The sequence below is a fragment of the Oryctolagus cuniculus genome, chromosome 3, assembly GCF_051225735.1.
Source record: "Oryctolagus cuniculus isolate XC-2025 breed Fujian yellow rabbit chromosome 3, ASM5122573v1, whole genome shotgun sequence".
NCBI lineage: Eukaryota > Metazoa > Chordata > Mammalia > Lagomorpha > Leporidae > Oryctolagus > Oryctolagus cuniculus.
Window position 1 is genome coordinate 157,876,685 of NC_142869.1, and position 26,136 is coordinate 157,902,820.

General features: G+C 41.5%; 2 protein-coding genes across 6 annotated transcripts in view; one reads left to right on the forward strand and one right to left on the reverse strand.

Annotated features, from left to right (window-relative positions):
* Window positions 1-17,744, forward strand: part of PTPRZ1 (protein tyrosine phosphatase receptor type Z1) — a 200,020-nt gene extending 182,276 nt beyond the window's left edge. For all 5 annotated transcript variants that reach the window (XM_051848907.3, XM_051848908.3, XM_051848909.3 and 2 more), the window contains 8 exons: window positions 1,327-1,473; window positions 7,439-7,532; window positions 7,831-7,904; window positions 9,215-9,343; window positions 10,213-10,359; window positions 14,337-14,479; window positions 15,626-15,761; window positions 16,805-17,744. In XM_051848907.3, the coding sequence (XP_051704867.3) occupies window positions 1,327-1,473; window positions 7,439-7,532; window positions 7,831-7,904; window positions 9,215-9,343; window positions 10,213-10,359; window positions 14,337-14,479; window positions 15,626-15,761; window positions 16,805-16,945 (1,011 nt within the window). In that variant the 3' untranslated portion in view covers window positions 16,946-17,744. The remainder of the gene's footprint in view (window positions 1-1,326; window positions 1,474-7,438; window positions 7,533-7,830; window positions 7,905-9,214; window positions 9,344-10,212; window positions 10,360-14,336; window positions 14,480-15,625; window positions 15,762-16,804) is intronic.
* Window positions 17,745-20,185: 2,441 nt separating this feature from the next.
* On the reverse strand, window positions 20,186-23,182 carry LOC138843125 (sideroflexin-1). The gene has a single exon (XM_070071575.2). The coding sequence runs from the start codon at window positions 23,104-23,106 to the stop codon at window positions 22,138-22,140; it is 969 nt and encodes a 322-aa protein (XP_069927676.1). The 5' UTR covers window positions 23,107-23,182; the 3' UTR covers window positions 20,186-22,137.
* Between the last annotated feature and the right edge of the window lie 2,954 nt (window positions 23,183-26,136).

The following is a 26,136-nucleotide window of genomic DNA, read 5'->3' on the forward strand; positions in this document are numbered from 1 at the left end:
TCAGAGAAGAATTCTGAATACTGGCTCAAATAGACTAGTTCTTTATGCAGTGAGAGAAATGCACAGGAGAGGAGGGCCCAACCTGTTCCAGGACTTTTATCCACTTCCAAAGTGGAGTGGTTACATAGCCTGACTGGCAAGTGGGTGTACAGGTAGGGGCGTGAGATCAGAGAGGGCATGGTCTCCAGCTTACAAATCTAATCAGTTTTATCCTATCTGCCTGCCTACATTTGCTGGCTTGTAGCAGTTACTCCAATTTCTGCCTTATTATTCAAATGACCATCTTCCTTTTGATTCCAAATGTCTGTCTTCCTCTAAGGGTACCAGTCATCACCCTACTTCAGTTGACTTCTTAATTAATTACATACACAATAACCGTATTCACAAATTATGTCACATATCTTTTGTGGGAGATATATTCCAATCCCTAACACAGATGCATCCCACTTGCACCAGCTGAATCACTGGTGCCCCTTCAAAATCACATTAGTAAGACCAAAGACCCAGAAAAAGAAGTATAGGAGTCACAACATCCCCAGGGGAATGTAAAGTGTGAGGTCTGAGGGACAGTCAGGGGAGACACTGCTTTGTCTCCCCCAGTCTTCCTGCCTCCTGCCCACATTTTCAAGGCAGGATAAATGAGGCAAGAAGGGGGCTGATTTTTCCTTGACCATTTCTCTCCTCTCTCTGACGTCCTGCTAAGTCCAGAAAGCAATTCTTCTCCCCCACGACCATTTTGTAAAACTTTTTGTCAGTGGAAAGTTCCTACTTTTGCCCCTAAATAAATATAAAGATATTTCAAAAATCTTGTGGGAAAATGGAATTCAAGACAACCCATTTTTACTGCTAACTTTAAAAGAAAAAAAATCCATGCATTTTTAATTTTTTTTCATAAAATTTTCTGTGTGCTGGCGCCGCAGCTCAGTAGGCTAATGCTCCACCTAGCGGCGCCGGCACACCGGGTTCTAGTCCCGGTCGGGGCGCCGGATTCTGTCCCGGTTGCCCCTCTTCCAGGCCAGCTCTCTGCTGTGGCCCGGGAGTGCAGTGGAGGATGGCCCAAGTGCTTGGGCCCTGCACCCCATGGGAGACCAGGAGAAGTACCTGGCTCCTGCCATTGGATCAGCGCGGTGCGCCAGCCGCAGCGTGCCAGCCGCGGCGGCCATTGGAGGGTGAACCAACGGCAAAGGAAGACCTTTCTCTCTGTGCTTCTCTCTCACTATCCACTGTGCCTGTCCAAAAGAAAAAAAAAAATTCTGTGTGTTTTCTGAAGATACTTCACATAAGGAGAACTGGAAGCAATGCTCTTACTGTCACTCTTTTTTCCAGGAGCAGTATGTCTTCATTCATGACACACTGGTTGAGGCCATACTAAGTAAAGAAACTGAAGTCCCGGACACGCATATTCATGCCTATGTTAATGCACTCCTCATTCCAGGACCAACAGGCAAAACAAAACTAGAAAAACAGTTCCAGGTGAGTTCTCTTGGAAGCCACTTACCTGTCACCAGTGTTGAACGTCCCTGCATCTTCCTACTTGAGTCAACAAGGCCATGTGGATAGGTTGAGAGTATTGCACAGAGGCTTTCTGTTTGAGCCATCTTTGTGTTTTACCATTGGTTACAGTGCCACACAGTGAATTTTAAAGAGAAGCTGAAGTCTGAGTAGCAAGAGGAAAAGTTCTCAGAAACCCTAGACTAACTTTTAGAAATGCAAACTTCGTTCAGGGAAGGAGGGCATTGCACATAACAGAACGAACAGACAGAACTTGTAATACAAACTATAAGTACTCTTTTTACTTTGAATAAACCAGACCACTTAAGCACAAGTGCTGTGGATCAGGCTGTTCCCACTACTCCTGGGAAGAAAAAAAAAATCTGTGTCTCACTTAAAACCCCAGGACTAGAATAGGCCACATCAGAACAATAGCTTCTTCAACCTGGGTTTCTCCCGCTCACCTTGCAGACAGGAAACCAAGGAGGAGAGTGTGTTTTGTTTGATAGTATGCCTTCGGCAGCACTCACTCTCTGATTTTTGAAATTAGCAAACAAAAACTTAGAGCTGCCATGTGGGATCAGAGAATGCACAGAGCCGTGACTCCACAAGAAGGGGGCTATGTTATTTCCCTCTAAAGTATTCCTGCTTATCAATTCTCAGGATTCATGGGGAAACAGGGCAGTTTTCTTCTTACTCTTCTTAAATTTAAATATTCTTATTTTAATTGAAAGAGAGAGACAGTGAAACATGGAGAGGAAGAGCTCTCCCATCTGCTAGTTCACTCCCCAAATGCCTGCTGTAGCTAAGGCTGGACTAGGCCAAAACCAGGAGCTGTGAACTCGATCCAGGTCTCCCACGTGGGTGGTAAAGACTCATATCTCTGATCTGCCACCTGCTGCCCCTCAGAGTGTGCATCAGTAGGAAGCCGGAATTAAAAGCATAGCCAGAACTCCAGCCAGGCACTGTGATGCGGGATGCAAGTGTCCGAAGCTGTGTCTTAGCCCGTGAGCCAAATGCCCACCCCCTGGGCAAATTTCTGAAGAAGAATTTGGGAGACCCTGGGAGCTCCCAAAGAGTTAATAAACCTTAAGATTTCACTTTTTTTTTCAGCCTTTTCCCCAGTCTGCAACAGGCTATTTTAGCCATGATGAAGATCCTCTGGCCTTTTGCCTTCTCAGTCATAAGCTTTTGTGCGGAAAAAGAAAGAGTGGGTTGGATTTTGAACCCAAAACTTGTCAGGAGGAATAGCATTTTGCTTAACTTATCTGAGTTATAAAGGATTGTTCTAGGGAAAGAAAGGTGTGTAGTTTGGTTTCCAGAAAAAGATAATAAAGAAATGTAAAACAATAAAATTAGATTGGTTAAGATAGCTTTTCCATTTTCAACAGAATTCTCATTTAAATATGATTTCCCCCTACATAATTGCAAAAAGAATTGCCATGACTTCAGCTAAACAAACAGGATCCAAACTGAAATATGAATGATAAGGTCAGAATGCATTTAAGAAAATATTTGACTCTTTCCTATTAGCAACGTCAATAGAGAAATAGAGGTATGTGGTGTGTGTGTGTGTGTGTGTGTGTGTAATCATTTACAAAAGGTATTTGTTCAAGTTATATCCATAGAAAATTTTACTTGAAACAAATTGCATGCTTCTTATTCAACGAATATTTACCAGACACCTACCAGATGCCAGGCCTTTGTGTTTATTACTAAAACATAAACATTAATGTTCAATTTAAAAACAAGCACATCTGCTCCTCCTGGTCTCATGGTGCTTCCAGTCTAATGGAAGAGTCCAGTAAGAAAATAGACAAACACAAATCAGCACGGAAACTGCCATTACTGAAATAAAACAGGATGCTAAGGGGAGGACAGAAAAGGGTGCACCTTCTCAGGGAAGAACTGTCCAGGATATATTTAATAGTCAGACACAGGACTTGCTCATTCATTGGACACAATAGTGAGGAGAGAAAAGAGACAAGCATTAATACCGCGGTTCTGATTGGGCAACTGAGAGGGGTGATATCATTCACGTGCTTGAGCGGTGGGGGTAACAATGGCGCAATTAATTCTAAATTTCGAGGTACTTGGGAGGTTTCCCAGTAAACAAGCACAGTTGGCAGTTGGATAGTGAATTTGAGGCATAAATGAAAGATGCATTGGAGAGATGGATTTTCATGTGATCAGCTTGGAAATGGTTACTTTAAGCCTTGGAATTGGGTAAGACAGCAACTAAATAAAAATGAGATGTCGAAGAAGGCTTAGGAGAGATTATTTAAGGAAAATTGTAATTAACCAGTGAATGACTAGCCTCCAAAAGGAAGGCAGTAAGGAAGCATCAGAGTACAAGAAAATTTGGGACAGTGGGAAATGATAGAATCCAAATAAAATAACGCTGCAAGAAGGAAGAAATAGACAAAGTTATCCAAGGTTGATGACATGTGAGAGGTGGTGGAGTTAGAGAAGTCCATTGGGTTTAGCCATAAGGTCATCCATACACCTTTCCAAGTACTATTTAGAAGTGTGGCAATGAAGCCACATTATAGGTAGTTAAGGAGTGGATGGATTTGAGGGATCAAGGACAATCGTTATATAACTCTCTTAAAAATCTTGATTCTGAAGGGAATGACAAAGGTAAGAGTTATTTATTTGCTTATTTTAGGTCTCTTTGTTTATATTATAATGAGAGACATGTGAGCTTCTTTAAAAACTGTTAGGAAGGAAGGAGAGATCCTGATTATGTCTAGAGAGGTAGGGTTCAGGACACGGGTAAAGGAATTAATGTCAGGAAGAAACCGAGTAGCTGTGCATGGTACCATTTAGGCTCCAAGACTGGTGTCTGAGACTCGACTCTATGCCTTCTTAATCCTCTATGAAGTAGCAGGGAAGTGAATGAATGAGTGTGTGCGTTTGTGTGTGCACATGTCTGTTGCATACATATTTTAATATATATATATAAATGAGTTAAATAGCCAATTGAGAAAATTGGAAATAATTTCAAGGAGTCTCTATCATACTAATCACATCTTCAGAAAGTAATATTATAAAATTAGAAACTGACAGTGACAAATATGTTTTCTCTGATCTGTGGTAACTAACAGAGTAAAAAATTTTAATGTATATGAGCAAATTTGACATTTTGAGATTTGAATATTGTCTATACTGTTGAGAACACTGTTTTTTTTCTTCTACTTGTTGAATTCTTTACTTAGTGGGGGGTTAAACTTATGTTTATAAAATAAACTGAAAGCATATCATTGTAAAAATTAAAAGGAAAAATAAGAAAGGAAGGAGAAGGGAGGGTGGGAGCATGGGTGGTAGGGAGGTTAGGGTGAGAGGTATCATTATGACCCTAAATCTGTATGTATAAAATACATGATGGGGCCGGTGCTGTGGCATCGTGGGTAAAGCCGCTGGCTGCGGTGCCAGCATCCCATGTGGGTACCAGATTGGGTCCCGGCTGCTCCACTTCCAATCCAGCTCTTAGCTATGGCCTGGGAAAGCAGTAGAAGATGGCTCAAGTCCTTGAGCCCCTGCACCCGCATGGGAGACCTGAAAGAATCTCCTGTCTCCTGGCTTTTGATGACCGTTGCAGCTATCTGGGAAGTGAACCAGCAGATGGAAGACTTCCTTCTCTCTGCCTCTCCTACTCTCTCTGTGTAACTCTAATTTTCAAATAAAATAAGTAAATCTTTAAAATAAAATACATGAAATTTATTCACTTATGTAAATTTTTCAGAATTTAATATTTTTTTAATTTTAAATGATTCGTAAAGATCTGGATATTTGGGCACTGAAAATGCTCCTTTCAATATTTACACTAAAGTGGAAATAATAAAACCTTTAAAACTAAAGGTCAAAAGAAGCACTATAAAACTTATAGCCATAAGTGTATTTATTTGGTGATAAATAAAAGGGAAAAGCATGTGAGAGGAATGTAAAAAAGCTAAAGGAAAAATATAGTACATGCAAAGAAAAAAATAATTTAAGAAAGGTTAAAACTTTCTTACACCAAAGAGACAGTTAATATAATTAAATTAAAGAGTGATTAAGTAAAACTGCGTGCAATTCTGTCAAACACTATCAAAAAAGACAAATTTATGTTCCCATAGACTGAGGGGGAGATTATGTATGAATAAATAATATTAAGCTTAAAATAGAAACAATTAGAATTTAGAATATTTTATCCATAAAAGCATAGAATGAATATATTTTGACAAAGAAACCTACAGGAAACCAATAAAATACAGTCAAATGTGCTTTTAAAAACTAGAAAATCTAACTAGACCAATAACCATCAAAGAAATCAAATCAGTTGCCAGCAGTCTCACTTCCAAAATAAAACCTGAATATAACAAATTTAATTCAGAACTATAATTTTTATGAAAATGATTTGATGCCAAGTTTTACCAGATCTTTAAAAGTTTATTTTATTTATTTGAAAGGCAGAGTTACAGAGAGAGACAGGGAGAGACAGAAAGATTTTCTATCTACAGGTTCACTCCCCTAATGGCTGAGAGAATACAGATAGGCCAGTGATAAGGGGAAGTATGTTAAACTGCTGCTTGCAATGCTAGCATCACGTATCTGAGCAGTGTTTCGAGTCCTATCTGCATCACTTCCAATCCACCTCCTGCTGATGTAACTATGAAGCCAGCAAGAGGATGGCCCAAGTACTTGGGCCCCTGCCAACACATGGAGACCAGGATGGAGATCTTGGCTCCTGGCCACAGCCTAGCCCAGACCTGGCTCTTGTTACCATTTGGAGAGTAAACTAGTGGGTAGAATATCTCTTTCTCTGTCTCTCCCTCTCTCTATCACTCTGCATTTCAAATAAATTAAACAATCTTTCTTAAAAAGGGATAACAATGACATTTGTAACTTTTTTTTTAACAGACTATAGACTTATATTCAAGACATCAACAGTTCTGCAAACTGGTAAATGACAGTAAAGTAAAATTATGAAAGAACTCTAAGTAACTAATGAGCACTAAAACTCAAAGTCTCATAGTAATTAAAAAATGCAAGTCAGAACTGTGATAAAATGTTTTACAAGCATCAAACTGTCAAAAAATTAAACACTGATGATTCCTAATTCTCTATAGAAGCTTCACGTGTGTGCACATTAAGAAACTCAGAAGAGACCAGCACCGCGGCTCATTAGGCTAATCCTCCACCTGCGGCCCTGGCACTCCGGGTTCTAGTCCCATGGGGTGCCGGTTCTGTCCCGGTTGCTCCTCTTCCAGCCCAGCTCTCTGCTGTGGTCTGGGAAGGCTGGGGAGGATGGCCCAAGTGCTTGGGCCCTGCACTCGCATGGGAGACCAGGAGGAAGCACCAGCCATAGTGGCCATTTGGAGGGTGAACCAACAGAAGGAAGACCTTTTTCTCTGTCTCTCTCTCTCTCTCTCTCTCACTGTCTAACTCTGCCTATTAAAAAAAAAAAAAAAACTCACAAGAGATATTCACTGCTACAAACCTTGAAATAGCATAACATTGGAAATAACCCAACACTTACTCATTAAGGAATAAATAAACAGAACATAGAGTATTCAGGCAATGGAGTACTAAATAATAGGAAGAATGATTAGCTACATATATGGTTCTGCACACACACACATACACATCAAATGCGATTTGCCTACAAACTGCAGTAGGAGACTTGAGAGGAGTGAGAGGTGCACATCTGTCGAGGAAGCCACGAGGGAAACCCTATCAGTGCTGAAAGTCAAACTAGAGGAAGTTCTTTGCTTCTTCCACTTCCCCTGCTATAGAACATAGGTGCTCCAGAGTCTATTGAAACAATGTTTAATTCAGGGAATCCTCAACAAACAAATCAGATATACGTATATGAATAGCTTATCTTGCTTGGGTTGTGTGTGTGTGTGAGTACTTGAGTGACTTAAGTGAAATGCCTGTATTTTTCTTTGATCCCCTTGCTCAGCTCCTGAGTCAATCAAATATACAGCAGAGTGATTATTCTACAGCCCTAAAGCAATGCAACAGAGAAAAGAACAGAACTTCTTCCATCATCCCTGGTAAACTGTGTTCAACCTTAAACAACTTTTTACCAATAAAAAAATGTGTAGGCAATTTGGCAATGTTAGTATACTTTGGGACAAATGCAATACAGCCACATTTGTCAAATTATACTACAGAATATGTAAAATCAAGGTCTCCTAAACCTTTGAAGTCTTATCTAAAAATGCGAAATATATTTTAAAATTAAGGATCAGATTCAACTTGAGAAATTTAGCTGTATTTTGCACTAGGATGTGGATGAGGTAATACAGTGCCGTGAACAAGGTTGTTTATAATGAATGTTCTGTGTTCCAGTGGAAAGATCAAGGGTTGGCATTTCATCCCTCAGTGGGGAAGGCACAGACTACATCAATGCGTCTTATATCATGGTAAGTCAGATGATTCACTGGGGAGACTTCCTGACAGTTGTGTTACTGAATCAGACCCAGAGGGACTGCCTGCAGAAGTGACTGGGCATAGGCGGCACCACTGGTAGACATGAGTCGGGTCTGACTACTACAGACACACAGCTCTCAGCAGCAGTTTTTCTTGGAGTTTGTGCTGTGTGTTGTAGATACAGTAACCAAAACTCACCAGTTCAGGGGTAATGAGCACATATAGAACTTACACTGGCCCTTCTAAGAGGCTCCATGTCATTTCCCAAGGCAGAGATCTTGAGCAGACAGTGGCTTTTGTGAAGCCCATCTCACTGACATTACCAGTCCAGAGTTGCACCATGCTCCTCTCCCTGAAAACCGGACTCATTTGAAGACCTGGATTTCTAAAGATACAGTGCTTACTCTCTGCATTTAGATCTTCTGTGTGAGAGATGAGAGCCTTAGAAGCTGCTGTGTACCTTCATTACCATCTCAGATCAACCACAGATCTGGCTTCAGAGGAATGGGTTCCAATTCCCATTCCAATCTTTCTGTCCTATTTATCCAGCAAAGAAAATGTTGAGGAATATCCAAGTAAGAAACAGGGAAATGTGTGGTCGTGGTATCTAAATTCATTACACACTTCAAATGAACCATTGAGGGTCAGGGATGGAGATCTGCAGGACCTGGAGTAAAAGAAGCTAAAAAAGTCATGGTTTTAGGAAGTAACAGCATGTAAGTCATAATTAATCAATGGCACCAGCTTCCAGGTTCCACCAGCAAAATCTGCAAGGGACCTCCCTGGTTCCTGTCTTGTAGAGGCAATCAAGGTAGCTGCTGATTGAAGGTGTGAGTGGATATGAAATTTGGCATTCTACCATTGGGACTGGAAAGTGGGTAATATAAATTCTTCTGTAGGTTTCCACTGTATCTAGTGTAGGGACTCTTTCTACATAGCATTTTGCTAAGTCTGTCCCTACAGGTGGCAGGTAAACTTGCAGACAGCATTTTAACTTCTTAAATTTCAGTTTAATTTTCTGCAAAATGTGGATCAGAGTTCCTATTTCAAAGTACTGCTGTGAGGGGGTAATTTCTTAAGAGCAAGAAATTAATCCTTAATGGTGTACCTAGCATATAGGAAATGCCTAAAGACGTTGGCCATGATCACATTATACAGATCTATCATCACAGTCTTATTTGTGCACACAATCTGCAGTTAAAAAGACTACTTTGGCTTGAGACTCATTAACTTTAACTTAGGTTTTTTTGAATCTTGAAAGTCATAAACCAGAGTTCTTTTTAACTCCTTTTTGGTTTTGCAGGGTTACTATCAGAGCAATGAATTCATCATCACCCAGCACCCCCTTCTCCATACTATTAAGGATTTCTGGAGGATGATATGGGACCATAATGCCCAGCTGGTGGTTATGATTCCCGATGGTCAAAACATGGTAAGTTCCCTGGGCCATTTTTAGTACTTTCCTTACAGGGGAAATATCAGGTTACGATAGCCCTAGAAGTTTAGCATACAAACAAGCCAAGAAATTTTGTTTTTTATCAGCAAACTAATGTCAATGAGATCATCCCTTCTCTACTATTGGGCTTAGTTTGGTTACACAGTTTCCCAGGTCTAGAAGTGATAGATGCAGATTTAAACAAAAGATTAAAAATAAATTAAATTTACAACTTTCATAGCGCTACTTAAGAAAATTGATTCCACAGTTAAAGTCAGTCTGTGTCTTTCTATTTACATTTCTGTAAATAAAATGTTAAGATATTTGGAGATTTCCTTTGTTTAAGGAGGCCCCTTGAAGCTTTTTTTTAAAGAATCTAATTGAAATAAATTCATGATATAGGAAGAAATTTTTTTGTATCAAAAAATCAGGAATACCTTCATCCTCTTTTTACATATGTTTGAAGAATCTAAAAAGGAAGACAAAGTTAATGTTTCATTTATGCTTTACACATATACTTAATTTTTATTCTATTCTTATCTATAAATGTTATACTGACCTTTAAACATAAGGCCAGTAATCTCTGAGATTTTAGAATGACTTGAATTTATTCTACTCTGTTGTGAGTTATAGAAAAAGCAAGCTCACCATTGTTATTGATGGGTTAAGAATACAAAATAAGGAAGCAACAGTTTGAGTTCTTAAATGTACTATTGTATTCTAAGACACCTGAAAGATTTTAAAGAGCAAATTTTGAAACTCAAAGAAAATTTCGAGTGGAAATTTAGTCAGCAACCAGTTGACTTACTGCACAGATTTATTAGACATTTTATTAAAATTTTGACTCTTGGTTTTTAATACTGCAGGCAGAAGATGAATTTGTTTACTGGCCAAATAAAGATGAACCTATAAATTGTGAGAGCTTTAAAGTCTCTCTTATGGCTGAGGAACACAAATGCCTGTCTAATGAGGAAAAACTTATAATTCAAGACTTCATCTTAGAAGCTACACAGGTATGGGTATAAGTTATATAACAAACTTTTCATCTTAAGTATATGTTTAACATGCTGACTTAACCCAGTAAGTCCCAAGTTTTCAACCTTTGAGTATTACAACATAATATTTATTGCAAATTTACCGTAAGTGATATATGTATTGTTCAATTTAAGTATTGATAGGTGTCCTTTATATGCAACAATGAGCCATAAAGGATCAAGGTTCTTCCCCAAAAATAAAAAGGATTCTGTTTGTTAGCAAATTCAGACATCTTTCTCAAATAGTCACTATTACCTTACTTTTCCTCTTTGTTTTCAAAATCTTGCAGAATTGTTAAACAGTTAGTCATCCCTGAACTATACTATTCTTTTTCACTTCTATGTATCATAGGAAATCAAATATTTATTTTTTCTTCTTCTTCTCCTGCTGCTTCTTCTTCTTCTTTTCTAAGATTTCTCTGTTACTCCAAGTCAGTTGATGGCAGAACTTGAGTTGAAAGTAACCACAGTAGGAAGAAAAAAACAAATTTTATTAAGTCTTATTCTTATGTTTTGTTAGCTGATATAAAATGAACTTAGTTGTGAACAACAAGAATTAGGATTATTTGGGACTTAGTAGAGTTACAATCCAGAGACCAAAAATTTAAGCTGCCTTGAATCCCTGCTCTGATGTTTTATGAGTGGATGGCTGTTTTTCATAGTTTAAACTGTGAAGGGATTGTCAGTTCATCTCCTGTCTGTCCAGGGTTGTGGTTGTTGCATCAAGAATTGAAAAAATGAAGGAGGAGGTTGGACTAAGTCTCAGGAAATGAGAGGGATGACATCTCAAACTATCACAAAGAGTTTTATTCCAAAAGTTGCTGTTCTGCCAGGTACACAAGACAGCAGGTACCCAAGTAGGGGCATGTAGACAGCTCAGTTCAAAAATTCAGCTCAAAACATCAGCTGTGGATGTGCCTCATTTCAAAAGTTTAGTTGTGGAGGTACCTAAGAACTATTTAACAAGGGCCTCCCAACTCCATTTTAAATGCTCCCAAATCAGTGCTACTCCATTTTGCTGATTTCCCCCTTGACAGTTTCAAGGCAAGCCCTTACCTTTTATTTTTCTAAGTGAAAGCAGGAAAAAAATATTATCTACTTAAACTTGGTGCTTTATACCAGTGTACAGTGAATTGGTTTTAAGAGAAGAAGTACTTTGAAATTGTACCATCAATAAACTAAAGTTTGTTGTTTTTTTTACTAAAACAGTCTACATGAGACTTATATTATCTGCATGATAATATAATATACTGTTTTAATAAACTTTGTTATATCTATTATTGAATTCTTTGTCACTATTTATGCAGAGCTACAGTAAAATATTAAAAAAGATTAATAATTATCACTAAGGGGCAGGCATTTGGTACACTTAAGATAACACTTGTGATGTCTGCCCCATATCAGAGTGCATGGGTTTGAGAACCAATTCTACTCCCAATTCCAGCTCCCTCCTAGCACAAACTCTAGGAGGCAGTGCTAATGACTCAGTAGAGAAGTAGCTGGGACACCAACTGGTACCCATATGCAATGCTGGCACCACAGGCAGAGGCTTAGCTTACTATGCCACAGTGTCAGCACCATGAGCATTTTTAGTTTGGTTGTTTATTTTGTTTTGCTTAATTTTTTGTTGTTACAAACAGTACTAGTATGAATATTTTTAGATACAGGAAAAAATTTTTTTCTTGGTTGTACCTGGAAATGCCCCTGCTGGGTCAATAGAGCAAGTTGAGTATCTTCACCTTGTCAACTTTACCAAGTAACAGCAGCTGTTTTCCAAAGTGGATATCAGAAGCTGCTCAGTCATCAGAGGTGTGTGAATGAACTGGAATTTCTGCATCCTCACCACTGCTTGTGGTGAGAATGAAGTGACGTCTCTTGGTGGTCTGAATTTGCATTTTCTTTATTGAAAATGAAGTTGAATATCTTACATAAATTTGATGGCCATTGAGATTTCATGTTTCTTGACATGCCTGTTCGTGATTTTTGCCCATTTTTCTATCTGCCCATTTTCTATCCATTTACTGATGGACTTATCAGAGGTCAGTTCATAGCATGAGTACTAATCCTTTGTCAGCCACATAGCTGAAAATGCCTTCTCCCAGTTTGTGATTTGAATTTTCTACAATCCTTAGGATCTTTTTGGTGAATAAATATTTTTAAGTTTAAGCCATCTGAATGTATTAATCTTTTTTCTTTATGGATTATACAAGGAAACCATTTTTAAATGTCTTTTATAAAAATTCCTTTTTTGGGAGGGTTGCGGGTGGGAGGGACGTTATGGGGGGGAAGCCATTGTAATCCATATTCTGTACTTTGGAAATTTATATTCACTAAATAAAAGTTTAAAAAAAATTCCTTTTTTATCCAACAATCATAAACATACTCTCCTATGCTAGTTTGTAAATGTTTTAGTTTGGCCTGGAATTGATTTTATGAAGAACATTTAATAAGACAAGGGTCAAATTTTCTTATTTTCTATGTGATAATCATTGTCCCAGCATCATTTACTGAGTATCAATATCAGATTAGTCATAAACCTAGTTTCTTTAGCTATGTCGGTCCTCACCTATCTTACCAGTATTTTTCCAACTGTGTTTTCAAGCTCATTCTCAGTTTAGTTTAGCCTCATATCACCAGTATTTGAAGAGGTCTTTTCTGTCTATATGGGCTTGTTTGCAGGATCGTTATTTAATTCCTCCAAGTTCCTTGTCAATTCCTCTGCTAAAATTGCAGTGTATTTTATAACTTATAATAAATATTAATATGGAATAAGCTAATTCTCCATCTTATTCTTCTTCAGTAGTATCTTGACTGTTTCAACCCTTTGCATTTAAATATGGAGTTAGAGAGACAGAGAGAGCTCCCATGTATTCATTCACCACCACCACCCCCTCAAAGGCCTACAATAGCAAGTGCGGGGCCAAGCAAAAGCTGGGAATTGGGAACGCAATCCAGGTCTCCCATGTGGGTGACAGGGATTTAAATGTTTGAGCTATATCCTGCTGCCTCCCAGGGTGTGCATTAATAGGAGGCAAGAATCAAAAGCAGGGGGCTGGCACTGTGGCACAGCAGGTTAACGCCCTGGCCTGAAGTACTGGCATCCCATATGGCCACACTGGTTCTAGTCCTGGCTGCTCCTTTTCTGATCCAGCTCTCTGCTATGATCTGGGATAGCAGTGGAAGATGGCCCAAGTCCTTGGGCCCCTGCACCCACATGGGAGACCCAGAAGAATCTCCTACGGCCATCCGAACCAGCGGATAGAAGACCTTTCTCTCTCTCTCCTCTCTCTCTCTCTCTCTGTAACTCTATCTTAAAAAAAAAAAAAAAAAAAAAGAATCAAAAGCAGAGCCAGGACTTGAACTCAGGCACCAGGTATGGGATATGGACATCTCAAGCAGTGTGTTAACTGCTGTGCCAGATACTTGTTTTTAAATGTAGTACTTTACTGAGTACATTTTGAGGAAACTGGAGACCAGAGGTCTGATTCATCATGTAAGCAAGAATCAGAACTAGAACTGAGATTGAATCTAAATCCCCCCAAACCTGGCCAGTGTTTCCCCACTGTGTCTTCAGGCTCATTCTTCCCTTGGTTTATCCTGGTATGGCCAGTATTTGAGGAGGTCTGTGTTGTCATCAAAACAACTTTTTACACTAAAGATTTATTTGTGTAACTTGAAATTTAATAGTATAGCCACACATCTTTGGCACATACTTTCATGGTTTTGTTAGCATTGGCATAAATCACCCACAAAAAAGTCGTATTCAGAATTAGAAAATAAATCACATTTTGTTGTCCTACTAAATACACTTATACATGGTAAATGCAACATCACAACTTCCTCCCATGATTAAGGATGTGCTACACCTACTGTCATTAACTAATTTTCCCCAAATGATAAATTGTCACTACCAATGTTATTCTTTTTCAAAAATTAATATTTCTTTCTTCTTATAGGATGATTATGTACTTGAAGTGAGGCATTTTCAGTGTCCCAAATGGCCAAATCCAGATAGTCCCATTAGTAAAACTTTTGAACTTATCAGTATTATCAAGGAAGAAGCTGCCAACAGGGATGGACCCATGATTATTCATGATGAGTAAGTTCCACATGTTAAAATGTTTCACACCTAGGCTGGCGCCGCGGCTCACTAGGCTAATCCTCTGCCTAGCGGCGCCGGCACACTGGGTTCTAGTCCCGGTTGGGGCACCGGATTCTGCCCCGGTTGCCCCTCTTCCAGGCCAGCTCTCTGCTGTGGCCCGGGAGTGCAGTGAAGGATGGCCCAAGTGCTTGGGCCCTGCACCCCATGGGAGACCAGGAAAAGCACCTGGCTCCTGGCTCCTGCCATCGGATCAGCGCGGTGCGCCGGCCGCAGCGTGCCGGCCGCGGCGGCCATTGGAGGGTGAACCAACGGCAAAGGAAGACCTTTCTCTCTGTCTCTCTCTCACTGTCCACTCTGCCTGCCAAAAAAAAAAAAAAAAAAAAAAAAAAAAAAAAAGTTTCACACCTGAGCATTCTCTTGGTGTATATATTTATTTCTGTTTTCCTCGGACCAACCTAATGCTGTGGACTAATTGTGTGACTCAGTGATGGTGAATTACCTGCCTGTCAATAAAGTTAACAAATAACTTTTTTTTTACCACTTCACTGAAGCTCCTTTTGAAGGTAGAAGATGGGTGCATGATTACAAAAATATGCTTTTGCATTTTATGCCAAGAACATTTCGCATTATGAGTAAATGTTTGAGTACTGGAATTTTTACAGATGCTAACCAGAGAGATAGTATTAACATCTTCACTTCCTGGAACAGGGACAACATTTGTGTTTTTGTTTGTCAGAAATTGGAAAACGTATCCAATATATCTTTCCAGGCTTCTGTTATGAGCAGATAACAAATGCATATGTTAGAGTTATATGTTATAAACATATTGCATATGTTGTACTCTCAGTCAAATCACATTTTGTTAATTGCTAACTTCTTCCATAGTATAAAAGCAAGTGCGTAAGAAAATATTAAACTGCTATAAATTATTTCATTACTAATATTATAAACACTTGTCAATGTTTTAAATTTGACCATAGTTCTATGCACAAAAAAAGTAAAGAGGGATAATTAATCCAAATTTTCAGTGATTTTACTGCAAAGTTGTCAAGGCTCGTGTGCACTATAAGTTCCATATGTGAGAGTGGGATTCATCTGAATCTCTTCCTGGTTCTCTTCTGATTCTCTTCCTTTCGCTACCAGGCATGGAGGCGTGACAGCAGGAACTTTCTGTGCTCTGACAACACTTATGCATCAACTAGAGAAAGAAAATTCCATGGATGTCTACCAGGTAGCCAAGATGATCAATTTGATGAGGCCAGGAGTCTTTGCTGACATTGTAAGTAATAAAGCAGTGAGCCAAGCTTTTCACTGTTAGAGAGCTACTAGCATCCTAGCAGCTGCGGACATGTGTCCAGAAAGATGTGTCCATGTGTCCAGAAAGATCACACTGACTGCCAAAATTACCGTGCGGTTTTCAAGTTGAATTGAAAATCCACAGTCATAGAACCTGAACAGCAAACAATAATAAACATTTAAACTCCATCTTTCAGAAGCTGATAGGAGGAAAATGTTAAAATTCACATGTGCCTGTTTATAAGACTTACTCTAAATCTGGAAAATATACTTCATAGAAGCTTCAACAACCTGACCTATATAGCAAAATAAATACTTATCTTCCATAGTTTAAGATCTTCCTAGCCTCAGACAATAGTAATAAGTTTGCTTTCCCCACTCCCAAGTTTCAAGAATGCATTTAATGATGCTCTGGTTCACATGTCATCCTAATGGTTTTCTGCAAAAAGAGCAGTCATTGGCTCAGGTTCTCGGCCTGGCGTCGGTAAAGGGAAAAGCACTTCACTTTTGGTGCCTCTACTCTGAGACTGTAGTAGAGCATACTTAAAGCAGAGCATATGATCAGACAGGCTCACAGCATGTGAAGGATCCTTTGTAAACAGCAGATCTTGTAGGAAAGTCTGCATTCTGCATGGGTCCTTGAGCTGACAGTGTGGCCATGTCTGAGACCTATCTGTAAATGAATGTAACCAGTGGATTTCATAACTAGAGAAAGGAGGGTAAGAAACTTATCCTTGAGTTGGTTATAGGTACTGAGTCCAAGCCAATGAAAAAGAAGAGTACTTGTCACCGGCAAATGAATATTGATCTGTTTTCTCGATCAATAGATGTTTGCTAATTGAAAAGTTATTTCAGTTAAAACAGAGCCACTAATGTAGATTGTGTACCTCTGCTGAGTATACAAAGCCTCTAACACAATGGCCTTCCAGGGACAGTGCCAAAGTGTGGCTACAAATGTTGCTTAATATAATGAATGCATGTCTTCATTGAGCTTCTTGGTTATAACCTTCCTTCTCTGTTCACCAGGAGCAGTATCAGTTTCTCTACAAAGTGGTCCTCAGTCTCGTGAGCACAAGGCAGGAAGAAAACCCATCCACCTCTTTGGACAGTAATGGTGCAGCATTGGCTGATGGCAACATGGCTGAGAGCTTGGAGTCTTTAGTTTAGTCCAGAAAGGGGAGAGAGGATCCCACATCTGAGAATTGTTTCCCTGTTTCTAAAATTAGACAGGAAAATAAGTCCAGTTCTGTTAACTGTTTACTACCCATCACCTGACAGTAACTTTTGTCACATAGGATTCCGCCAAATTTACATCATTAACAATGTGTGCCTTTTTGAAAGACTTCTTGTAATTCACTTATTATGTTCGAACTAAAATGATTGAATTTACAGTATTTCTAAGAATGGAATTGTGGTATTTTTCCATATTGATTTTAACAGAAATTTCAATTTATAGATATTAGAAATTCCCAACTACAGAAAATGTGTTTTTAGTGTCAACTTTTTAGCTGTATTTGTAGCAATCATCAGGTTTGCTAGAAATATAACTTTTAATATAGTAGACTGTAAATAAAACAATCTATTCCTATGATATTCAACATTTTACAACTGCAATATTCACCTAAAGTAGAAATAATCTGATACTTACTGTAAATACTGTGCTAATGTCTCCATGGACCAAATTTATATTTATAATTGTAGATTTTTATATTTTACTACTGGATCAGTTTTCTAGTTCTGTGTAATTGTTTAGTTTAATGGTGTAGGTCATGATCTGGTCTTACTCTACAGGTCTTCTGATACCGTATTATGTTAAGTGATTAACTCAGCATGTTATTTTAACTTTTGTGGAAAATAGAATTACATTTGTTTTGAGATGTTTTTATGAGAATAACACCTTACCCAACATTGTTTAAATGATTTTTATCCAAGAAATTGCAAAAATAAATATAAATATTGCCATCCATTTGTGTTTCTTTGTGGAGTATTGTGTGGAGGTATGTGTGGCAGAGAATTGTGGTCCTGTGCCCCTTTGGGCTGATGGAAATGAAACAAGCCTAGAGGGATAGAGAGAATTAGAGTCATGGTTCCCATTGTGCACTGAGGTACTCGGGTTAGTCACAGAATTTTACCTTTTTGAGGACAATACAGCAGCATATGCTAACACAGCACAAAACTGCTGCTATTACATTATTTAACCAAACAGCTTAATTTCTTTTAGCTTAGGGGTATGCTATGGTCTGAAAGTTTGTGTCCCCCAAAATTTCTGCAAAATATTGCAATCCTCACCCAAAATGTAATGGTATTAAGAAATAGGGCCTTTGGGAGGTTGCTAGGTCACAGAGGTGGAGTCCCTGTGAATGGCATTTTTGCCTTTATAAAATGGACCTGGGAGTGACCCCCTCACTCCTTCCCTCATATGTGAGCCTACAGCTAGAAAACAGCTGTCTGTAAGGAGGCAGGCCCATTCATATATATCAACTTGATCTTGATCTTGGATTCCTAAGCTGCCAGAACTGTTAAAAATATATTTCTGTTGTTTATAAGCCACTCCATTTATGACATTTCATTTTAGCAGCTCAAATATGATCAAAATGGGAGATTATTAAAGTGTTACTAAGAAATTAAGGATGCTGCATACAAAGAAATGTTGGGAACTTTCGTTTAGAATCAAGCTGGGAGTTTAAAGTGGGAAGATTTGTTAGTCAACGATTCCAGTACAAGCAGTAGTCAGGCTGAATTAGGGGTTACAAGCCAGGTAGACAGACAAGAACCAGGAGGTCATAAATTCCAGAATGGAAAAAGGTAAGCGGTCCCATGTTAAAGCAAATCAGTATTCAAGAACTGTGTGGAACTGAAGTGAGGAAAAATGGAATCTTTAGAAACAAGCTGACTCTGACACTCAAAACAGTCCTTTGCCTTAGCCAGGAGGGTTTTATGGTTCCACCTAATAAGAAGGGCATGGGCCCCAGGAATGCCCAGCTCAGGGCTCACAACAGGAAGCCAGAACTAAATTTTGTTTAAACCAGTGGTTGTCAAATATAGTTTCCAAAGGAGCAGCATCAGCAAAACCTGGCAACTTGTTAGAAATCACAAATTGTGGCTCTCCACCCCAGACCTGTTGCCTCAGAGGCTTCAAGGGTGTGCCCAGTAACCTAATGCATGTGAATTTTGAAAACTGCCCTATGGGGCCGGCGCTATGGCACAGTGGGTTAACGCCCTGGCCTGAAGCACCGGCATCCCATATGGGCACAGGTTCTAGTCCCAGTTGCTCCTCTTCCTATCCAGCTCTCTGCTATGGCCTAGGAAAGCAGTAGAAGATGGCCCAAGTCCTTGGGCCCCTGCAGCCCCTGCACCCACGTGGGAGAGCCGGAAGAATCTCCTGGCTCCTGGCTTCCGATCGGTGCAGCTCCAGCCATAGCGGCCATCTCGGGAGTGAACCAGACAGAAGGAAGACTTCTCTCTCTGTCTCTACCTCTCTCTGTAACTCTGTCTTTCAAATAAATAAAATAAATCTGAAAAGAAAAGAAGAAAAAAAAAGAAAAGAACCGCTCTATATTAACAGCTCTTCCTGCAGCCTCAGTTTCCTCAAGCACTATTCAGAAATTTTCACTCAGTCCTTACAATGGCACTAAAAATCATTAGCTTTTCATTTTTTTAGAGTTTTCCATTCAAGCAACAGTCATGAAAATGTAGTAAATAGATCAAAAGAGAGAAAGTCCAACAAATAGTGGCTTGTCCCACACACACACAAAAAAATGTTGGAGGGCAGATTTAGAGAGAAAGATGGCCGGCACCGCAGCTCACTAGGCTAATCCTCCACCTGCAGCTCCAGCACACCGGGTTCTAGTCCTGGTTCGGGTGCCCGTCCTGTCCCGGTTGCTCCTCTTCCAGTCCAGCTCTCTGCTGTGGCCCGGGAGGGCAATGGAGGATGGCCCAGGTGCTTGGGCCCTGCACCCGCATGGGAGATCAGGAGGAAGCACCTGGCTCCTGGCTTCAGATCGGCGCAGTGCGCTGGCCGTAGCAGCCATTTTGGGGGTGAACCAACAGAAGGAAGACCTTTCTCTCTGTCTCTCTCTCTCACTGTCTAACTCTGCCTGTCAAAAAAAAAAAAAAAAGAGAGAGAGAGAGAGAAAGAGACACCTTCCATCCACTGTTTCACTCCCAAATGACCACAACCAACGGAGCTAAGCCCATCCTAAGTCACACGCCCGGAGCTCCATCTGGGTCTCCCATGTGTGTGCAGGGGCCCAAGAACTTGGGCCATCTGCCAATGCTTTTCCAGGCACATTAGCAGGGAACTGGATTAATGGAGCGGCTGGAACATGAACTGGTGCCCATTTGGGATGGTGGTGCCACAGGTGGCAGCTTTACCCAGTACACCACAGCACCAGCCCCCTTGATTGCTTTTTATTTTATTTTTTTTTTTCATTCCAAGTTTATTTAACATTTCATCCAGTTGAAATGAAATAACACATCGACTTCAACACTGGCAAGACGCTGGGCTAATACTGAAATCAAGACTGCCAGTGAGGAATTCCATCGTAATCCTTTGTATCACGTCACCAGGAGTAGCAATCACTATTTATCTTTGCCAGCTTATTGCACTTCGTGTGGCTTCTTATTTTGCCCCCTCCAGAAAAGCTAAATTTCTAAATGGTTAGAAGACTGTCAACCTTGCTTCTTTTGTTCTGTTTTCTTTTTTTTTTTTTTATAAACAATGATTAAACTATGCAGTTAATATTTCTATAGAAAAGCAGGAAGAGTCTGAAGCTTCAACAGACAATGTTTAAAAAGATACACCTGCACATAAGGTCCCTGCGCCTCTCGGGACTGTGTGTGGCCGCCTTTTCTTGGCGTCTGGTGCGTCCCCCTGTCCTCTGACCCATCATCATTCCACTTTCACTTAGGGTTCAGTGCAGAGTGAGTGGGGGCGAGGGCTCTGCTGCAGCTGGCGCTGTGGGCCAGGCCCCCAGGGACTGCACCCTGCACAGACCTGCAGCCCCGCCTTGGAGGTCAGCCTAGACCACCTGAGAGACATCCCCAGGGCATAGTGTCATGGGGAAGCCACTCCACACTGACAGACAGACCTGGGTGAGAAGACCCTGGGGTGGGGTGGGGTACAGCTTCAGATGTACTCATCCCTTCTGAGAAAAGAGGAAGCAGAGACACAAGGCACGCACGCTCTGTTTATGAGAGTTTCGCCTGGGCACACGGTCAAGGCTGAGCAGTTTCTAGCGATGCTTTTCACTTAGGGTCTCGGAATTACAGGGATCTCGGTGGAGAGACCGCCTCTCCTGGGATGTTGCACATCTACCCCTGGCGGCCCCATATCCGTTATTTGTGTGAGGTCACCGCCCATGCTGCCATGTGCTCCGTGGTTCCATTATTTCCGAGCGGGGCAGGGCGGGGCGTGATACACAGCATTCCTTTACCGACTCACACACAGCTTATCTCAGTATCTTTCTCAGAGTCACGTACCTAGGAGAAAAGATACACTGGCAGCTGCAACCGGGGTCTCACTTGAACAAAAAGAAAAAGAAAAAGAAAAGAAAAGAAAAAAACCCAGCAAGGCAGCGTGAGCCCTGACCACGGAGCGCTGGTGTGAGCTGCACTTCAACGCTGGCATGGGTGCGATTCAGCTACTCAGCTGTCCCACGGGAATCTGACTAGGGAAGGAAACAGCAGCACAGTGAGATGAACAGCTTCCGAAGGACGCAGGACACTAGACAGAAGCCGGCCAGGGACATCCACGACAGCCCCCACACACGCTCCGGTGCCAGCGGGGATGGCGGCTGACACCGGGGTGCAGCTGGCTTTCCCATCGATGGCATCATTTGCACAATGAACCCCCAGGCCTCATCATCTACCTAGGGGCCTGCCCACTCCCCACACTTGGAAGCCAACCGCCGTTGCTGTTTAAGGCCAAGTTTTCTCAGGTTAGCCTCAAGGCTTTTTTATCTTCCCAATTCAATGCTGAGATTTCCTGGACTGCAAACAGGAACGGGATGAACATTCGGTATTTTAAAGATTCCCTTTCCATGGATGGATCATCACTAAATATTTGCTGAGTCTATCCCAACCCCCTGCTCTATGCCTTGCAGTGCTGTTTCTGGGAGCCCTAGGTGAGGGCTGGGATATCATCTTTGAAAAACAATTTTGATAACAGCCATGGGAAGGTTATTCTGTAAATCATCACATGAGTCAAACAGAAGGGAGCCGACAGGTGCCGAGTTAGAAGTTTAGCAACTTGATTCTAAGGGGCTAACGTGGACGTGTGCACCTGGGAGAACTCAGGTCGGACGGGGCTTTCCTCAGTGACGTGGCAGGAGCAGCCGTGGAGGCTTCTCTCCCCGACTTTACAACCCCTTGTTAAAGTACACACGCTGCAGGTCAGGATGCGCCTCCCGGATCTGGGCCTGCAGCTCCGCCTCCAGGCTTGTCACAGACATGGAACTCTTCTGAGGAAACAGGGCGCAGCACAGGGGCGTCGCAAACACCAAACAAAAGCCGACTAATCCAACCTGAATAGGCGCGCTCATCCACGGGAACCTCTTCAGGAAGGCTTTCTTCTCCAGGGCATTCATGATGAACGGAGGGATGGCCATGCCGGGGGCCGCCATGAGAATCCGGGAGATGACAACTTGGGCGATGGCTTGCTGTGCAGCGTTTGCCGACTCACCCAAGCGCTTCCCATTTGCGTCGGTCACCGGAATGCCCACTCTGAGCTCCCTTTGCCTCATTAACGGGATGTTAATGCAGTTCGCCGCGGCCACGGCAGCGAAGGGAACAAAGCGTCCGATCAGGGGTGACACGTGCTTGGTGAGTGCATTAAGTCCCAAAGCTGTTGCCACAGCACCGGTCGTTGCAGAAACGTAAGCTGTTCCCAATTCGTTCACAGTGAGGGGCGCGTCTCCACTCCTGTTGGTGTAATTGACCACGGCGTTGAAGGACTGGTTGATCCACTGCCAGAACAGCACAGCCGGCGTAGTCCTGTAAAATGTCATCATGCAGCCCGTGATGGTCATGTTCATGGGCACCTGGGCCGACATCCTGCCGATCAGCACCATCTTCTCCCCGGTGTCAGGGTGAAACGCCGAGTCGTACACGTACTTCGCTCTCCATAACTCATTTTCCGTGAGACCTGGAGGAACAATTCCTTGTCTGTAATCGTGGACTATTTTTCTTGCGTTCTCTAGTTGTTCGTTGGTGAGCAGAATGTTCCTGGGATCGGTGACGGTGAAGAAGTGATTGGCCCGACCAATGAAGGTGCTCTGGTCCCATCGAGGCTCGTGGATGTTAATGTTGAGTGGGAGTGCCCCAGACATCGTCTCGCACGCTTCCCCCGGGGGGCCGCCGCCCGCGCCGCTCGCAGCTCCTGCTCCGCTCCGCGCCGCGCCGCCTCCCTTGATTGCTTTTTAACCTTATCTCCTGGACTTCTTGCTCCACAGTTCTGTTCTTTCACTTCCCACGATGTTTATTCATACCTTAACCTGGAGCATTAATGCCCTTCATTTTATTTTATTTTTTTAAGATTTATTTATTTATTTGAAAGTCAGAGTTACACAGAGAAGGAGAGGCAGAGAGAGATAGAGAGAAGTTTCCATCAGCTGGTTCATTCCTCAATTGGCCACAACTGCAGGAGCTGTGCCAATCTGAAGCCAGGAACCAGGAGATTCCTCCAGGTCTTCCCATGCAGGTACAGGGGCCCAAGGACTTGGGCCATCTTCTACTGCTTTCCCAGGGCAATTCAGAGAGCTGGTTGGGAAGTGGAGCAGCTAGGACTTGAACTGGTGCCCATATAGGATGCCGGCACTGCAGGCAGTGGCTTTACCTGCTACTCCACAGCGCAGGCCCCAGTGCCCATCATTTTAATGATTTTGTCTATTTTCCTCTTAGTCTTTATATAAACAGCCTTTGCAGATACAGATATTTTTCCTTCATTATAATTTTTTTTGACAGGCAGAGTTAGACAGTGAGAAAGAGACAGAATGAAAGGTCTTCCTTCTGTTAGTTCACCCCCCAAATGGCCGCTATGGCCTGCACACTGCACCAATCCGAAGCAGGAGCCAGGCACTTCCTCCTGGTCTCCCATGCAGGTGCAGGGCCCAAGCACCTGGGCCATCCTCCACTGCTTTCCTGGGCCACAGCATAGAGCTGGACTAGAAGAGGAGCAACTAGGACAGAATCGGCACCCCAACCGGGACTAGAACCCGGAGTGCCAGCGCCGCAGGTGGAGGATTAGCCTAGTGAGCCGCAGCGCCGACGATTATAATTATTTTCTTATGATTGTTTACTTTGTAATTATTTATAATGGTGATATGTCATATAGAATGCTGTCCAGAAGAAAGTAATCATGTAAGTAACATGTGTGATAATTATGCATCTTACTCAAATTCTAATAGATGTATCCTGAAACAGATCCTCATCTCTTGACTCTTAACTCTGAGACAATGATCAGTTATAAGACAAGTGAAAATAAGTGAAGCCAGGTAAGAAAGCTAATTCTCATCCAAATTTTTCTATCCATTACCAGGATTTTATTCGTTGTTTTATTATCTCCACAGTTTTTATCAACACATTGCTTTATTACATAATTGTGGTTTCTTTGAGAATACATTTTATTCTGCCTTTTATATTGTTAAAATTTTATTTTATTTTATCATTATAAACCATGCTTGCTTATCATTGACTCATTGGCTAGATGCAAGATATTCTAGTAGATCAGAGGTCTCATCCTCATGAGTACAATATTGGTGTGTTAGAGTAGATGGCATTAAATGTTAAAGCATGTAAATAAAACACATTATACCAGTTTTAAGAATCTAGATGTCCTTGACATTAAATTGTAGATATGAAGTTTTTTGTTTTAAAGTAAAGATGCGTAAAAGAAAAACAAGGGGGCAGCATTGTGGCATAAGTTAAGCCACTGCCTGTAGCGCAGGCATCCCATATGGAAGCTGGTTCAGGTTCCAGCTGCTCCACTTCTGTACCTGGGAAAGCAGTGGAGGATGGCCACTCTACTTCTGATCCAGTTCTCTGCTAATGGCCTGGGAAAAGCAGCAGAAAATGGCCCAAGTACTTGGGCCCCTGCACCCACGTGAGAGACAAGGAAGAAGCTCCTGGCCCAGCCCTGGCTGTTGTAGCCATTTAGGGAGTGAACCAGCAGGTGGAAGATCTCTCTCTCTCTCTCTCTCTCTCTCTCTCTCTCTACCTTTCAAGTAAATAACCTAAATCTTTAAAAATAATGGGAGTAAATAAAGCTGAGTGTGTGAAATTGAAATTTTTCATTATATACACATCAGCTATGTCATGTATTAGGGTGGCCACAAGAGACAACTCCAGAAAAACTTCCCAAATATGGAACCCTTCCTTCTGCAATTTTGGACATCTCACCCACTGCATCTCTCAGATTCCTGTTATCTTGCTTCAGTTTTAGGGGAGGTGCCTTAGGTCTGATCCACTCACACATAGAGATGAACCGATGCAAGTGCTCTGTGCTGCTGACTTCCTTAAAGAAGCTTTATACTGGGGACTGGCGCTGTGGCGCAGCCGTAAAGCCTCAGCCTATAGTGCCAGCATCCTGTATGGGCACCAGTTCAAGTCCCAGCTCCTCTACTTCTGATCCAGTTTTCTGCTATGGCCTGGGAAAGCAGTAGAAGATGGCCCAAATCCTTGGGTCCCTGCACCTGCGTGGGAGACCCAGAAGAAGCTCCTGACTCCTGGCTTTGGATTGGCACAGCTCCAGCTGTTGCAGCCATCTGGGGAGTGAACCAACGGATGGAAGATCTCTCTCTCAGCCTCTCCTTCTCTCTGTGTAACTCTTTCAAATAAATAACTAAATCTTTTTTTTTAAAAAAAAAAGGCAGCTTTATACTGAAAACTGTCATTACGTTTCCTAATGAAAAATACTAAAACAGCCAAGGCTTTATAGCACTTTCACTTCAGGTAGGTGCTGAAGAAACTTAGTAAGTTAAAATTTTGCATTTCTTTGGTCTTTCAGAGAATTGTTAAATGAAAAATATTCCCCATTTTATCTATGCAATCTTCCAGTTAAAAGTCCAAGAAAATACATAAAATAGATCCAGAGAGAAATGGAAACAATCAGGAAATAATTGAGGCCATTGAGAAAATATTGAGCAAGCCAATGAGTAAGATTGATAACTGGGGTCATTGCTGTGTATTTATAGAATCCACCCACACCCTACTCTTCTTACTGGTAGCTTTCCTGTGGCAGATTTTGCTTTCCAAGAGTAGATCAACAATATTTTTCACCCTGCATGTGAATCTTTGAAACTCATTCTGTCGATAAGCAGAGCCTCAGCGCCTCCCCATGGATGTGAATGGACTTGTGACCA

Coding starts and splice junctions, on each gene's coding strand:
- LOC138843125 (XM_070071575.2), bottom strand. CDS start 23,106: ATGTCTGGGGCACTCCCACTCAACATTAACATCCACGAGCCTCGATGG.